Here is a 17,448-nt window from a genome sequence, read left to right on the forward strand (position 1 = left end):
CATATAGGGATTGCTTTGTGGAAATTTAAATTCTATTAGACTTTTCTTATGAAATTTTTATATAAACATATTTATAATCATATTGAATTTTTCAGCATTTATGGACAGTATTGAGAAAGAGAATCTGTTATTAAAGAAGAAGAATTTAGAACTCCAAGAACAACTCATTATATTGGAAAAGTCAGTTCATACATTGACTGAGGAAAAGAATATATGTAAGTTTTTTTTCTCACTACTGTCATACTGTTGTAGTATATATGTCGTGTACAAGTTGCAATTTTGTACAGGTTATAACATGTACAAAAATATTGTACATGTTATAACTTGTATACTGCAAAAATACAAGTTATAACATGTACAAAAGTACCTCATACATGTTATAACCTGTACAAAATATTGCTTAAAAATGGTTTTAACTTGTACAAATTTTAAGATAAATCTTAATGAAGTAAAACCTACTTTTAAATTCACCAATGCATAAAGAACAACAATAAATAGGCCAGAACGTGTCTTTTTCTGTAGAGGACAATGATTACAAAGTTTCAGAAATATATGTTTCATGACTTATGTTGGCAAAATGTGTTTTCGTGTAATTGTATGTTTTATGTATGTGTTACATTTTTTACTAAAAGCTTGCATATCCTCAATGACAATTACATAAGATACTAGTAACTAAATTCTTCCAAAAATTTTAAGAACGGTGCCTAATTATTTTGGGTAACACTCCTCCCTCTCGTTTTAAAGCATGCAAAGACCAAAACAATCTCTTATATGCTTACTCTGTAAAAGCAAGAGAGAGCTGAAATAGTTTTCATTGGATCACGCTTCATTATCAATATCTTTGGATCTACTCTTCAACATTTTTGGCCTTCAGCATGACTTATGTTAATTTATAACTCATTTTTTTTTATAAACTTTAAGATCATTGCATGAGGCGAATGTCATTTTGATGTTTAAAATATACATCCTCTACTGTGAAAGCATGTATTTGTGTCCTTTGGATGATGTCTGCTCCATGAGCTGGTTGTTGTCTTTTAGACACATACCCCATTTCCATTCCCAATTTTATTTGTAGACACATCTGTTCTGGCTATCCACTATTAAATGTCTTAAAGTGTCAAGTAGAATAAAAGTATTTTACTTTGCCTTCAAAGTGGACACTCACAATTATAATTCATCAAATAAAGATATGTCCATAGATAGTCATAACAGGATCATAAGACATGTCCTAAATTATATCTTATGACAATTTTTAGGAATGCTTTGTTATACCGACCCCTGGACATTAACTGTATCAAAAAAGGACAAAACACACTAACATGAAAGAATAATGAAAAAGTTATGAAATATTAGTGAGGTCAATAATATCTGTTGCGATAATAGAAACATATCTTTATTTTTCGATTTTGTACAAGTTAAAACCATTTTTAAGCAATATTTTGTACAGGTTATAACATGTACGAGGTACTTTTGTACATGTTATAACTTGTATTTTTGCATTATACAAGTTATAACATGTACAATATTTTTGTACATGTTATAACCTGTACAAAATCGCAACTTGTACACGACATATATATCTATATATATAAAATGACTGAATGAATAGTCAACGATAAATCTTAAGGGGCGATGGATCATATAATTATGATTCTGTATACTACAAAATATAAAATATAACAAGTTTAAAAGGGTACAACTTCACCATATATAACAAGTCTAAAAGGGTACAACATCACCATATATAACAAGTCTAAAAGGGTACAACAAAAATTTGATATATAACAAATCTTAAAGGGTGATGTTGTACCCTTTTAGACTTGTTATCTACATATATATATATATATCTAAGCAAATGGATAAAACAAGGTGCTGTTAATACATCATGAACACAAGGTGAGAATGTCACTTATCTCTCATATTGTAAAGTAAAGACTTTGTGACGTGACACTTGTATTTTTGGGCATTCTATAGATCAATTACAAATTATAACATGTAGAACATTTTCTTTTTATTCATGTATTCTCAAAACAAGTATTTAAATCTTTTATAGACAGCAGTAATGGAACCGATTTGGAACAAATTCAACAGTTTGAGGCTATCAAGTCCGACCTAGAGTCAGAGAAAGAGGCCCTAGAAATGGTATTGATGGACTTGAGGAGCCAATTAAAAGAGAAAGAAGAAGATTTGGAAGAAATTAAAGCTAAATTAATTCAGCAGGAATCTGATTATCAGTTTCTAAAACAACAGAAGGTGTGTATTGATCTGTTTTGCACTGTGTATCCCATCTTTCAAACTCTGCCTAAGGTAACTGGGGTGTCTTCCTCCATCTTGGATTTTGAAATAGAAGATAACAATCCTTTTGAATCGTCAAGAAAATTTGCAAATTTTGACAGTAGTGTGTAATTCTTGTTTAAGACTTCTCATTTTAGTATAGAAAATTATGTGTTTACTCATATTAAGGTCTGTATTTTTACAACAAAAAAACAGAATATTGTTTTCAACTTTGTCATGTTAGCTTAGATAACTCAGATAAAGTAATATATTAATAGAAAGTGACCTGAATTTACCAATTTTATTATTTATTTATTGTTATCAATAGTTTAGAGAGGTGTTAACATTTTACCATGATTTTTGTGAAAAATTTCATTTGAAGTAAAACAGTACTAAAAGGGGAGTGGACAGAACCTGGTTGCATCTTTTCCTTTATTTTTGATATTTAATTTTATTATTGCAGGATAAGATGGAAGAATCATTTAATGAGACAAAGATGGGTAAGAGATTCATCAATAAATAACAGTGTATCCCAAACTCTGTCTGAATGACAAAATGTCGAAAAATTTCAGATTTTTTAGTAAAAATTTATAGTAGAAAAATGTCAAATGTTGAACTTTACAAAAAGTTTTAACTACTAGTAGTTTGTATTAGTGAAATTATGTTTAATTAGGCATTGGATATTAGATTCCCCCCTAAAAATATATGATATGCATGAAAATGCAAATTTGACAATCCAAACAGGATTTTAAATTCTAAGCTACTGTTCAATACTGTATGTGTCTGAGCAAATGACAGCTTTTCACAATGCAATTGGGCGTTGTTAAATTTTAATGACATGATTATCTTTGGAATAGTAAATATACCTCTTAACATATTGAACATAAAAATAAAAGCAAAAGTTTAACTTTCAAAAATAGACGAATATATAGTAGTTTGAACTTTATCTATTTTATAGAATTATCAAATACAGAGTTTATCATATCTTCACTGGAAATGGAGAAGGAAAGTCTAGAGAAAACACTAAATGAATCTAACCTTGAAGGAGGTGAGGATTCACAGAAACTTAAAGATGAACTGTTAAACAAATCTCAGCTTATAGAGGAACTAGCTTCAGAAAAAACTGATCTGGAAACCAGTTTAGAGGAACTGGATGCCCAGCACGAGGAAGCCATGAATCAAGTTATCAGTCTACGAAATGACTTGTCTGGAAAAGTTGAAAATTTGCAGACAAAAGTAAAGGAACTATCAAATCTCCGGGATCAACTGATGGAAGAGAAGAAATGTCAAGAAAAAGAATTACAAGACCTTACAGAGGTTAAAGATCAGCTGTCTGGACAAGTTCAAGGTCAGACTGCAGAATTAGAAGATTTGAAAAGTATCAAAGAGCAACTGGAGGCACAAATTCTCAGTCAGCAAGCTCAAATGACAGAACTGAAGGAAACAATGGAAAAGTTGAAGGTACAAATAGATGATAAGGAAAAAGAAAAGAATGATAGACAGACTGATGAAGAGGAAGTTGTCAATAAACTCAAAATATCTATAGAGGAGAAAGACCAAAAAATTAAAGACTTAAGTTCCAGTTTACATACATTTCAGAAAGAAAATACTGAGCGTATAAAATCTTTAGAAGATAAAACTAATGAATTACAAGACGTGGTGTCTTCTGTTGAAGGGTTGACGAGAGAAAGAGATGAACTCACTAAAAGTTTAGAAGACAAGGAGAAATTAGTTTTATCTTTGGAGAGAAAGATAAAGGAAAAAGATGAAAATATAAGTAGTATGGAAGAAAAATATAGCTTTGTTAACGAAAAACTTCAGCAGGGTTCCGAAGCTGAAACATGTGATTTCTTACAACGAATTAGTGACTTACAAGATACTTTGACACAAAAAGAAGAATTGATAAACAATTTGAACTCTGAAAGTCATAATTTTACTGCAGAAAAAGATAAACTTGAAAAAATGGTTAATAAATTACAAGAGGAAAGGGAGGCATCTGATAAAAAAATGACAGAAATGAATGAAAAATTTAATAATGGTGCTATGACTATTAATAATTTACATATGGATGTCAAGGACATGAAAGAGAGGCTTTCTCAGGCTGATAGTGATTTAAATGACAAAAGTCAGAAAATTAAACAAATAAGAGAAGAATATGAAACTTGTACACAAACATTGTCAGATTTAAGAAATGAAAATAATTTTTTAAAACAAACTTTAGAAGCTAGTCTGGATGATCAAGAAAAATTAAAATTATCTGAAGATGTTGTTAAACTGAAAACTGATTTAGAAGAAAAAACTATTGAATTGGTAGCTTTAATAGAAAAAAATAATAAACTGGAAAAAATAGAGACTGAATTTTTAGAATTTAAGGAAGAGGCAGAGAAACAGATCTCTGAACTAACAGAAAGTGTATCTGGAAAAGATGAAGAGATAATTAACTTTAGAGAAGATATCGCCATACTTAAAGTAGAGTTCGAAGATAAAGTTGAGTTTCTAATGACAGAAAATCTATCTTTGGAAAATAAGGTGAAACATTTAAATGAAGCGATCGATGGAAAAGTTCAGTATTATGAAACTTTGATAAAAGATTTAAAGAGTGGTGGTGAAGTTAGTGTACCGATAACGGAGGAAATCAAAACTCTGACAAAACTAAATAAGGAAAAAGATACTGTGATACAAAATTTGACTGATGAAATTGACCGGTTAAAAGGGTCAGTATTAAGTGAATCTGATACTTTGACAACATGTGATTCATTTGATTTTGTTGCTAAGGAACAAACAATCTCTGATTTACGACAAGATATTTTATCTTTGTCAGCTGAAAATGAACTCTGTCAGTCAAAAATACAGGAACAGATGGTTCAAATTGAAGAACTTAAACAAAAGGATGAAAAGTCAAAATTAGATAGCCGGAATTTATCATCAGAACATAACTCAGCAACGGAAACAATTTCTCAGTTACAAAATGAGATTGAATTACTACGAGGTACCATTCAGGACCAAAAGGCAGGTATAACGGAGTTGAATGACAAATGTCAAGATCAGGTACATTTACTGAAGGAAAGAGAAAGTCAACTGACTAAAGAAGAAGGCATCTTGGTTCTCCTACGGCAATCGTTGATCGAAAAAGATCAACAAATTGAATTTCTTGGTAAACAAATGAAAAAGGCCACGTTATTGATCCCAGAGGAAAGAAGGAGATTACTAGAGGAAGATGATGTTCGTGATTTTTCTCTCCTGGCACTGGAATATCCAGAAAAGAAAGCAATAGAAGACGTGGAGAAAGGGACCTTAGAACAGGGAGAGAAAGAAGAAGTAAGGGAGGAGATGGTAAGAAAATCAGCTTCTCAAGAAGAAACTGGAAGAAATATTGAAGAAAATGGAAGAGATTTTGAAGAAACTGAATCACGAAATGTTATCGAAGAAATGGAAAAGTTGCAAAGTTTGATAAAACAAAAAGATGATGTTATTAACAATCTGCAGAGTAACAATGCTTCTTTACTAAAGATGTTAGAATCTAAATCTGTTTCTTCAAACGATAAGACTGTCGTGGATATTCATAGGTTGGAAAATGAAGTTAGGAGTTTAAAGTTGGAAAGGGAACAAATAATGGCAGTGATGAATGAGAAATCTAGAGAAGCAAGCTCGTTAAAATCTGAGGTTCATAGGTTAATGAATGTTGTGGCAGCTTCAAAAAGTGCAATAGACAAGCTTCAGAAAGACATGATACAGGGTCCAGATGTGAATGGGGATAAAGATGACATGCATAAGCAAGCTCTTCAGAATCTGTCACGCTTGATACGAGATAAGGATCTAGAAGTCGAATCTTTGAAACAGAAAAATGAAACATTGTTAACTGTCTTACAGGAATCATCATCCAGTGGGTCAGAACTCAGTACATTAATGCAAGATAAAGATAACTTAGCAAAACAGCTCAAAGTTTTACAAGATGAGCGAGATCAGATGGTTCTGTTCGTAAATCAGAAACATGAAGAAAGTTTAAAATATCACCAAGAAGTTCAAAGGTTAACTCAATATATAAACACTGAAATGGAAAAACATAATAAGATACAACAAGAGTATGCTAACTTGGCGCCACAATTTGAGGATAAGCAACAAGCATTGCTAAAGGCTCAGAATGAACTCATAAATTATAGACAAAAATATACTGAATTAGAAGTCAAATATGGAGAAATGGTTCAAAAAGTCAATTCTTCTGGTACCGTCGATGTCTCCTCTTATAACTCGCAGACAGACGAACTCAAACATACACAGGAGAAATTAAAAGAATTAAATGAAAGTTTACGTGAAACTGAACAGAAAGTAACAACACTTCATCAACAGAACGTAGAATATGAGGAGGTGATAGTTAAACGGGACGCAGAACTTCATAGCATGAGGAAACAGGTCGATACTCTTACATTCCAATTACAAGGAGCTGAGGGAGAGCTGTCAGATTTGAAACAGGAACACAGTAAGTCAGAGAAGGAAACATCAGATAATATATCACACATGCAGATGTTGAAGGAATCGAACAACAGACTGACCTTAGAGGTTCAAGACAGGGAGTTTGAGATCAAAAGTTTACAGGAGAAAATGCAGACACTGACCTCTGTTGTCCACGGGCAGAAAGATGAGGAGGGACAACTCAATAAGTTGTTAGAGGAAAATGAATCTGTGATGGCACAAGTAAAAGAACTACAACATGAAAGACATCAGACCATCATGGCACTGAAACAAAGACAGATTGAAACACAGGAACTACAGAGAGAGGTAAGGTTTTGATTTATGACATAGATGAAATTTAAATTCTGTAATTGATTGAAAAAAAATAGATACCAACTCAATTAAAAGAGATATGGGTATAAGTTTTTGAGACAGCAACCAAATGAAAAAATCAGTATCCAAAGATATTCTAGAGTGCAACAATAGACAGTTAGTCAACTGTCTATGTCAATTGTCTAAATTTACAGTCTATACAATCAGAGATCTGCCATGATCACCCAATTTTCAAAACAACAAAAAATATAAAGATGCAACATCAAAAAGTAATATTGTATTTTATACCAATAAAAGTAGAATGATTTTATTATTACAAGTAAAGATAGTTAAATTAGTTGGTGCATGGAAAGACAAATCTAAAACATGAATGACCTTTGTGATGACCCTGGTGAAGCTTATAATTCGTGATGAGATATTTTCATCATTCGCCATACTGAAGGGTCACTAGGATATAGATTGATTCAAATTACGATATAGAAACAAAAGGCAAAGTTTATGACATAAAAAATGATGAAATTGTGATTAAGATACTAACTTGACAATAGATGAATGAAAACATAAAATCTTTTGATTGCATTAAATTTTACATTTTATCCCTCGAATATTTCAGTGTCAGAAGTTGAAAGAAAAGGAAGTAAAATATGCAAAAGAGTTGGAGAGACTTAGAGGACATCTTCTTCAGGTATGTAGGGTTTAAATCTTGACATTGATTAGGAGGGGATCATTGAGAGGGAAACAGGAATATAGCTGCATATATTACTGCACTGATGTCGTCTTCAGGAAATGTATTGCAATCTTTCCCCATTTCCTTTCTCAAATTTGTTTGCGTTAATTTTAGAGATGGAAAAGAAAAGTCACTGTAATAATGGGTCATCTATTTATATCACTATTAACTATTAACAATATCTTAAAAATCATCTTCATGATAAAGTTAACATTAATCATAGTGACAATAAGGATTAATTGTTTTCCAGATGGAAGAAGCTTACACCAAAGATGCCTTAGAATCTGAGGAGAGAGAGAAAGATTTACGTAATCGTTTGGCTTCAGCTGAGGAGAAAGTCTTGTCTTCTTCATCAGCTGTGCAGTCAGCAAGGTAGAATTTACAGCATATCATAAATGCAAAGCCAAAAATAAAAAATAAAATATATGAGGATTTTGTAAATGAAACTCAATATTATGGAAAATAATTAAAAAAAAAAAAGATGTGTGTCATAGGTCAATGAGACATTAACCCAAAGATACAAATAACCAAATAGAAGTTTTTCATTAAAAGTATGGAATAAACATTTAAACACTGTAGGGTACAGATGTGATGTCTTAACTTGTTTTTAAAATAAAAGTATTATGACAGTTCTTGTCCATTCGTTTTTGATGAGTTTTGTTATTTGATTTTGCCATGTGATTATGGACTTTCCGAATTGATTTTCTTCTGAGTTCAGTATTTTTGTGATTTTACTTTTTATACCATTATGAATAAAATGAAATACAAGAATAAATGCCAAAGAGATAAAAACCAATATAATTGACATTTTGAAGATATCTAGATTTTCATTAAAATTACTAGTATTTGCATTGAACATCAGCAAATGATAAAAAAAAACTTTTTTAAAGAAGATTACAGTCTTAATAATTATTTTTAAAAGTTCATATTGTTATCATTATAGTCAGCAAGCTGTCCATCAAGTAGAGAGTTTACAACAACAATTACATACCGTAGCATCTCAACGTGATCAGGCTTATTTACAACTGTCGTCTCTACAGGACCAGTGTCAACAGTATGCTGTATCCCTGTCTAACTTACAACTGGTCCTGGAACAATTTCAAAGAGGTAGGTTTATGGGAAAGCTGACTGGTTGAAATATATTTTGTTTGAAACAATTTTTTTTGTGTTAATGGAAATTTTGGAAGGTTTTTTTTATAAAAAAACAATATATAAAAACAGCACTCATGCCACATCGTCTTATATCTTTTAGCAAAAGAAGTTTTAGTTTATGTACATATTGTCAAATTATTGCAACTTTTATTATAATCTTTTTGTAGCAGTGATGCATATTTTCATAGATATTTCTTTCTTTTTCAATAGAAAAAGATACACAAGTGTCTGGTGAAGTTGAAAAATATCAAAGAGAAAACGAAAAACTTAAAAAGACAGTCACAGAACTTAGTGCAGAATTAAAATTAGTCAAGGTTGGTATACCATTCTCTTCTTCAAATGTTTTAGATCTACTAATAAAACAAATTTTAATTTAATTATCTTTGATTTGAAATTTCCTATCATATGAAGTTAAGAAGAGATGGAGTAAAGATGGCCACCCAAAAACGCACTCTACTCTAAAAATTTCAATATGTGTTGTAGCTTGTTTTTCTGTCATTTTTTGCTACTATAATCATATTTCAAAAAAATAAATAGGAAAATAAACTATGAGGGGGAGATGCACTTGAGACAAAATTGTCATGAAAACTTAGCAATATCCAAATTTATGTAATAAACATGTGAATTGTCTTTGATGTTACAACTTGTATATATTTTGTGATTACAGGAAAAGTTATCCGATGCAGAAGATGGCTTAGAAGCAGCCGCCAGACTTCATCAACAGTTAGATAAATGTGATCAGATTATAGCAGCACTCAAAGAAGAAGGTCAGTGAACTGTTACATTATATTTTGTTTAATGGATACAAGTAACATTTTTTATTGATATAAGGAGCATTTTCAGTTGCCTAGTAACACATACCTTTTAAGCTTCTTGCCTTATTTGCTAATCGTTTAACTGTAAGTATTTTTAACAGTAGTTTGGCTTTTAGCTCTCTCTACCTGCAAACTGCCCAGGATCTGTGCAACAGTTCGCTTTGACCTTTTTGACCTTTAAAAAGCTTAATTTGGTTCTGGAGTTTTTGCTACTTGCCTACTTTTGCTTATTTAAAAAATTTGAATTTTTGCTTTAAATTTTCTTGCTTCGGTGGTCATGAGTCAACTGGTTGTTTAATATCAGCTGGTAATCCTGAGGACTCGTAGATCTCAGGATACTCGCTGGTGTTTACCAAACAGCTGTTTAATCAGAATTGGGGCAGTTCGTGCAGGCAGTAGATGCTGTATACATATATACAGATATATACAAAAGCTTATATAGAAATGACAATTGCAGTAGATGCTGTATACATACATACATACAGATATATACGATAGCTTATATAGTATTGACATATGCAGTAGATGCTGTATACATACATACAGATCTACGCGATAGCTTATATAGTATTTACATATATTCATAGAATTATAGATAGAACACAAGAGCTTTTAATTAGAATCACTAGTTTCAGTGCTTAGATTAATAGATGCTTAAAACCAAAAGCTTCAAAAGAATTTATAACAAGACAAAGAACATTTCAATCCCCATATATTCATCACCTTATATTTTATATTTTAATTTCAGATAATTTAATTTTCTTATTTAATTTTATAGTTTAGTTTTATTAATTGATTGTTGGTAGCATAATCTCAGCTGGTAAATCTGAGTTGACCTTTGATCTCAAGTTACTAGCCGAGATTATGTTAACTTCACACCTTTCACCTTTACCAAGATTTACCTGTGCAAAACACACCTGGTTCACCTGTAGTCACACCTGTAATTGATTGTTGTTTATTGACGATTTTTGCCATGCTGTTTCTTTACATATTTTGTTTACAAACTATTGATTTGTACTTTTAAATTTATCGAAAAATAAAAATTTCAGAAAACAGCCCAAATTTATTGAGTATCATATTGGTAAAGATTTTTGGAAATGAGCCTATTCTAAAATTCTGTTCCTAAGAAATGCATGTTAGATCTTGGGATATATCTTTTGGCATAACGGCATGGAAAATTAATATGTATATTTTAAAACTAATATCTTCAAAGCATGGTAGCATGAAACTCTGTTCGTTTGATTTTGTTTTCTGACAACATTTTTAGCAGTAACCATAATGAAAATATGCTGGATTTTAAAAAAAATGGTTTGTCAAAAAGTAGAAACTCGCTTATGCATGAATTGGGCTTTGAGTAGAATGAATCTTGTTGAATTCAGCATGGGAAACCAGTTTGAGAAATGCAGTGCAGGTAACCAGTTTGAGAAATCCAGTATTTGAAACCAGTTAAAGAAATTCAGAATAGTTGAGCTGCTTTGGGAAATTAAGCATTGGTAACCAGTTGGAGTCAGCTGTAGAAATTTAAGCATGGACTTCTAGTTTAAAAATGCAACATGCTAACTGGCTTGAAAAATTCTGTCGGAGTAAACATCATGAGAAACAAGCTTGAGAATGCAAGGATAAGATGATAAGCATGCAAACATTTTTGTCTGAAGTTAAAACTCTAGCATGAGAATTATATAATACAAAGTTCAGCATGAGTTCTGTATGTTTTATGAATGTCTTTAAATTGCACTAAAGAGATAAATACATGAGAAATTGAGCATCATTAGCACATGTGTAACCATATCAGCATGAGAAGACATCAGAAACCATATAAGCATGAGTAACAAAAAGTAACCATTAGTAAACATATGAGCATGAGTAACCATATAAGCATGAGAGAGCATTTCAGTATTTGTAACCATTTGAGCATGAGTAACCATATCAGTATGAGAAACCATTTGAGCATGAAGCATGGTGCTGTATAATCCATGAGTTACTGTGTTACCATATCAGCATGAGTAACCATATCAGCATGAAACATGGTGCTGTATAATCCATGAGTAACCGTGAGTAACCATATCAGCATGAGTAACCATATGAGCATGAAACATGGTGCTGTATAATCCATGAGTAACCATATTAGCATGAGTAACCGTACGAGCATGAAGAATGGTGCTGTATAATCTATGAGTAATCGTGAGTAACCATATCAGCATGAGTAACCGTATGAGCATGAAACATGGTGCTGTCTAATCCATGAGTAACTGTATGAGCATGGAGCTGTAACTCATGAGTATCCATGAGTAACCATATGAGCATGAAGCATGGTGCTGTATAATCCATGAGTAGCCATGAGTATCCATGAGTAACCGTATGAGCATGGTGCATGGTGCTGTATAATCCATGAGTAACCGTATGAGCATGGAGCTGTAACTCATGAGTAACCGTATGAGCATGGTGCATGGTGCTGTATAATCCATGAGTAACCGTATGAGCATGGAGCTGTAACTCATGAGTAACCGTATGAGCATGAAGCATGGTGCTGTATAATCCATGAGTATTACATCAGGTACTGAGTGTATACTGTTTTCAGTACCTTTTGTAATTCTCTTAGTTTGTACACTAAAACACTCAGAGGATGTACACTTAAACACTGAGAAGACTTTGATCAACATAATGTTTTGCTCGCTGTGTGTGGCTTTGTTTGATATGCTTTATTACTAACACTCCTTCCTTAAGTTCATTGTCTTGTTATAAATTTAGTATTTGTTATTTATTAAGATATACATTTATTAGGGGGAATACACAAAGCAAATTTCTTTCAAAAGTCGTGTATAATATAAGAAATACTGTGAATTCATTATTATTTGTTGGATACCAATTTTGGTGGAATTCTTGGGTATAGGTGAACCTTAAAATTAAATTTCCTTTAGGCTCTTATGCAGACTATGGCAATACCACGAAATTAAATATCAACGAACAGGCAAATTTTCATCAATCCACAAAAAATTGGTGCCCACGAAAATAAATGAATCCACAGTAGTAATATTTATCTTAATGTAACAGTTGATTGCCATGCTTATTTCTGTTTTTGACATACAGTACAAATCCGTGAAGCAACCTTAAAGAATGCAGAGGTTGAAATAAGTGATCTGAGGAACAGTAAAGATTCCAAGGTCGACAAGTAAGTAACAGTCGGTAGTAAAGGGTTACATTTAGGTAACAGTGGGTGGTAAAGGGTTACTTTTAGGTAACAGTGGGTGGTAAAGGGTTACTTTTAGGTAACAGTGGGTGGTAAAGGGTTACATTTAGGTAACAGTGGGTGGTAAAGGGTTACTTTTAGGTAACAGTGGGTGGTAAAGGGTTACTTTTAGGTAACAGTGGGTGGTAAAGGGTTACTTTTAGGTAACAGTGGGTGGTAAAGGGTTACTTTTAGGTAACAGTGGGTGGTAAAGGGTTACATTTAGGTAACAGTGGGTGGTAAAGGGTTACTTTTAGGTAACAGTGGGTGGTAAAGGGTTACTTTTAGGTAACATTTGTTAATTTTTTGTCTGGACAGTGACTTTAAACTATGCAAAAATATCATTGAAAACAAATACCAACAAAACTATTGAACAGCAAAATTGTCACTTTTGAAGATGTCAATTTTCTATATAAAAATAAAAAGTGCAAAAAAACAAATCTTAAATTACTAATAAAAGAGGTAGTTAAAAACTTAAAAATTGTGAGTGAAAAATAACTTGACTGTGAAAAACAGTACTGATTGTAAAGTTATATATCAAGTACAAAAACAAACAAAAGTGCCTGGTATAAGGTTGACTCATATTTTATTTTTTATCTGCTTAACAGTGTTTTCTTACAGCAACTTGAAAAAAGAATTGAACAAGGAAATTATATATAAATCATATTGAATCATAACTTCGACAAATTATTACACATATTGACCTTTAGATGAACTTTAGCCCTTCAGATTGTAATGTAAGAAAAAAAATGAATTGACATTGAGGTATGTAACTTTGCTAATGAATTATTGAATGATGTTTTATGATTTCAGGTTGGTAATTAAAAGCATGTTCCTTGGATATTTTACTGCCCCTAAAAATAAACGGGATGATGTCCTTCATACTATTGGCAGTGTACTCAATTTTACACCACAGGAATTTGAAAAGGTAAAATTATCTATGCTGTACATAATGAACTTAATTGCAAAAGGGTTCATATTTGATGTGAAAATTCAAGATAATTTATTAATGAAATACTGGTAGATGAAATTCAAGTGCATGGTTAGAAACCATGTATGACATCATTGATAAAAATAGATTGTTTACATTGAAAACGTGATATTTACTGAACCTGTTGCTTCTATTTTGTACGCAGCTGATCTCTGAATGTATTTGATTAACCTTTTGAAATTTAAAAAAAAGAATTATTTGAATCATGTTTTTAAAAGAAAATATTGAGATGAAATGTTTTATTCTGCTGTTTTTAGATAACTGGCGACACAGCTAAAGGAGGATGGATGTCTGGGCTCCTTAGATTTGGAGGGACACCAGTAGCTACACCCCCAACCACACCCACAAGACGGCATACAGTCACAGCAGCAGATACACCAGATAGGGTAAATATTTCTTTAGTTTTGTGAATAATAAATTAAATGTAGATATTTTGATAAACACTTCATCCTTAAAAAATCCAGAAAAATACACATCACACTGAAAAAAAGAAAGATACACCTCACACTGAAAAGACAGAGAAAACTTTGCTCAAGTGAATTGATTTTAATGAAATTTTCTCAATGAAATGCAAGTTCAATATTAAAATCTTGTGTTTAAACTTCTGTTAAGGGATGAAAGAAAAATATAATTTGTGACACCGAAATTGCCAGAGAATTGAAAGCTAAGAAAACTGGATTGGGAATATTTTCTGCACAAGACAGATTTAATGATGAAGATATTAATATATTTTATTTCTTTATTGCAGTCCTTTTCCGAATTATTTGTGAAATTCTTGGAGACAGAATCGTCACCCAAACAAACAATGAGACTTCCTGCCGAGGAGATGGCCGCAGACGTGCAGCGACATCACAAACCTGTGTTTAATCCATTCACAGCACCAAGACATGTGAACAATGAAGGGAGACAACCTCATGATGAACGACATTTACTGATGCCTTCGTCACCGTTATCATCTACACTACCCGTGTTCTCTCCTGCTATGGACACGTCACGTCCAACACAACCAAAAACTTCTAGTGCTTATTTGAATGATGTGTTAAAATCTAGCTAATAGTAGTTTATATTTTATTGCAATTTTAATTTATTATGAAACACATGTTTTTAAATAATTGGTGGGCTACATGACTCAGTTTAATTATTTACTACCGGTATGTCATCTTGATAAGAAGATAATGCTTTTTGTCATGTGATCATGCCATCTTGTCAGGTGATCATGTCATGTTAATGGGTTATCATGCCATCTTGTTATGTGACCATGCCATTTGTCAGGTGATCATGCCATGTTGTCAAGTGACCATGTCATTTTGTCATGTGATCATGCCATGTTATCAGGTGATCAAGCCATCTTGTCAGTTGGTCATGCCATGTCATGTTATCAGGTGACCATGTCATCTTGTCATGTGAGCATGTCATCTTTTCTTGTGATCATGCCATATTTTTGCCATTAATCATGGTGTTACGGACTTGGGGATGTGTAAATGCATTATTTAAATTATTTGTCATTGATTTTGTTGATCACAATATTTGTAAGGGAATGGATATATTCTAAGGTTGAAATTTAAACCGAGTCTTATAATGAATGATTTTGTAAATAAATGAATATCATCAATCTGAAATAGATTCTACAGTATACTGAAAAATAAACACTACAATTGTCAATTTCGTCAAAGTTAACCAATGAAATTAAGGCATTATAAAAAGACTGCCCTGTGATGACTGCAATCCATTTGTTTGTTGACCTTCTGTTTTTTTTTTTACTTTGAGGTTTCAATATTTTACAATGTGGTGATTAAATAATGCATAATCTCTACAGTGCTGTATTTTATTTCCTAGATATAATGTGACATGGATTTGTTTAGATTGAAAGTAGTGCATACATGGTTTACTGCCAAAGTCTGTGATAGAATTGTTCTTGTGGGTGTAAATAAAATGTAAACACATGGATCTGAAAATATTATGAAGGTTGTTAAATGTGAATTAAAAATATTTGATTGGTTATATGGAATTTTCATATTTTACAAACATGATAGTAAAATTGTGTTTTTAGGGGAAAGATATTTGTTTTGTTTCACTATTTATTTTTTGTTAAACAAACATGAAAATGTTTTTTTCAGTATAATACATATTTTTGAATTTTCAATCTCAAATTCATTATGTTGAACTAGAACAGGTAGATTTCTAAACTTTGTGAAAGAAACCACATTCATTTCAATCATGTCAAAAAGTAAAAAGGTTTTGGTCTATGACTGATACTAGTGACACAAATTCTTCATAAAGTTTGTTATAATATATATTTTGTTAATAACTGTACATTATCACAATAAATTAATAAAATATTTTCACATAATGACTGTTTTATTTCCTCAAGCATTACACTAGCAATTAGGGGTATTGACATTTACACGGATTTAAACTTTGATGATAATAACAATGGATGGCTGTTAAACATACAGTGCTGAATAAAATGCATATTCAGAACAAGAACTTGCTAATGTGATAAGAAAATGTTAATATAAAAAAGAAGATGTGGTATGATTGCCAATGAGACAACTATCCACAAGAATGACACAAAATTAACAACTATAAGTCACCATACAGCCTTCAACAATGAGCAAAGCCCATGCAGCATAGTCCGCTTTAAAAAACGGAGAAAACTAAAGGCCTTATTTATGTATTATTATGTATTACTTACACTTGTTTTGTACTAAACAGACAAACTGATTTTCAAATTGCTTGGACACCTGTCTTCCTTTCCAGACATATAATTATCACTCCTAGTGGAACAGCCTTTGCTCTTACCAATTTTACAGCTGTTATGAGCTTTGACTTCTGGGCTATTGATTAACCCTCAACAGTGTAGTAATTATGTAAATATATAAAATTAGTGTTGACATATATCTTATAAGTACAACAAGTGTACATAGGCTGAAATGTCTTGCTTTCTTTAATTACCATTGATTCTCCTAAATATAACGCTTTATATCAAGTATCACACAAACTTAACATGATCCAAGAAAATGAGGTCAAGGTCAGATAAACCAAACAGGAAATACATATGTAACTTACAATCATTCAATACACCTTATAAAGTTTACCTATTATTTATAGTTTCTAAGTAAATGACTTAACCAGGTAACAAAACATTGTCCCATGAACCATGAAAATGAGGTCAAGGTCAGATGAACCATGCCAGACAGACATGTAGACCATACAATCAATCTATGCTTGTATCATTTACTTAACCTTTTGTTTATAGTATCTAAGAAACAAACTCATCCATGAAAGCTCAACATTGACCAATGAACCATGAAAATGAGGTCAAGGTCAGATGATACCTGCCAGACAGACTTATACACCTAACAATCCTTCCATGCAACAAAGACAGTTGACATATTGTTTATGGTTTAACCTACCAAAACAAATTTACAGTACACCAAATATAGTTGACCTTACTTATAGAATACAAGAAATAAACTTA

The 17,448-nt window shown here is 31.8% G+C and overlaps 1 protein-coding gene across 4 annotated transcripts in view; it reads left to right on the plus strand.

Annotated features, from left to right (window-relative positions):
* The window catches only part of LOC139515850 (thyroid receptor-interacting protein 11-like), a 51,438-nt gene extending 35,121 nt beyond the window's left edge, over positions 1-16,317 (plus strand). For 3 of the 4 annotated variants that reach the window (XM_071305579.1, XM_071305580.1, XM_071305581.1), the window contains 13 exons: positions 96-215; positions 2,054-2,253; positions 2,738-2,774; positions 3,233-7,050; positions 7,670-7,741; positions 8,034-8,155; positions 8,727-8,890; positions 9,146-9,249; positions 9,603-9,702; positions 12,838-12,919; positions 13,790-13,904; positions 14,225-14,353; positions 14,716-16,317. In XM_071305579.1, the coding sequence (XP_071161680.1) occupies positions 96-215; positions 2,054-2,253; positions 2,738-2,774; positions 3,233-7,050; positions 7,670-7,741; positions 8,034-8,155; positions 8,727-8,890; positions 9,146-9,249; positions 9,603-9,702; positions 12,838-12,919; positions 13,790-13,904; positions 14,225-14,353; positions 14,716-15,021 (5,369 nt within the window). In that variant the 3' untranslated portion in view covers positions 15,022-16,317. Of the gene's footprint in view, positions 1-95; positions 216-2,053; positions 2,254-2,737; positions 2,775-3,232; positions 7,051-7,669; positions 7,742-8,033; positions 8,156-8,726; positions 8,891-9,145; positions 9,250-9,602; positions 9,703-12,837; positions 12,955-13,264; positions 13,905-14,224; positions 14,354-14,715 lie in introns of all 4 variants that reach the window. The other variant, XR_011662856.1, reaches the window with a different exon arrangement.
* The last annotated feature ends 1,131 nt before the right edge of the window (positions 16,318-17,448 follow it).

This window comes from Mytilus edulis, chromosome 3 (genome assembly GCF_963676685.1).
Source record: "Mytilus edulis chromosome 3, xbMytEdul2.2, whole genome shotgun sequence".
Lineage (NCBI taxonomy): Eukaryota > Metazoa > Mollusca > Bivalvia > Mytilida > Mytilidae > Mytilus > Mytilus edulis.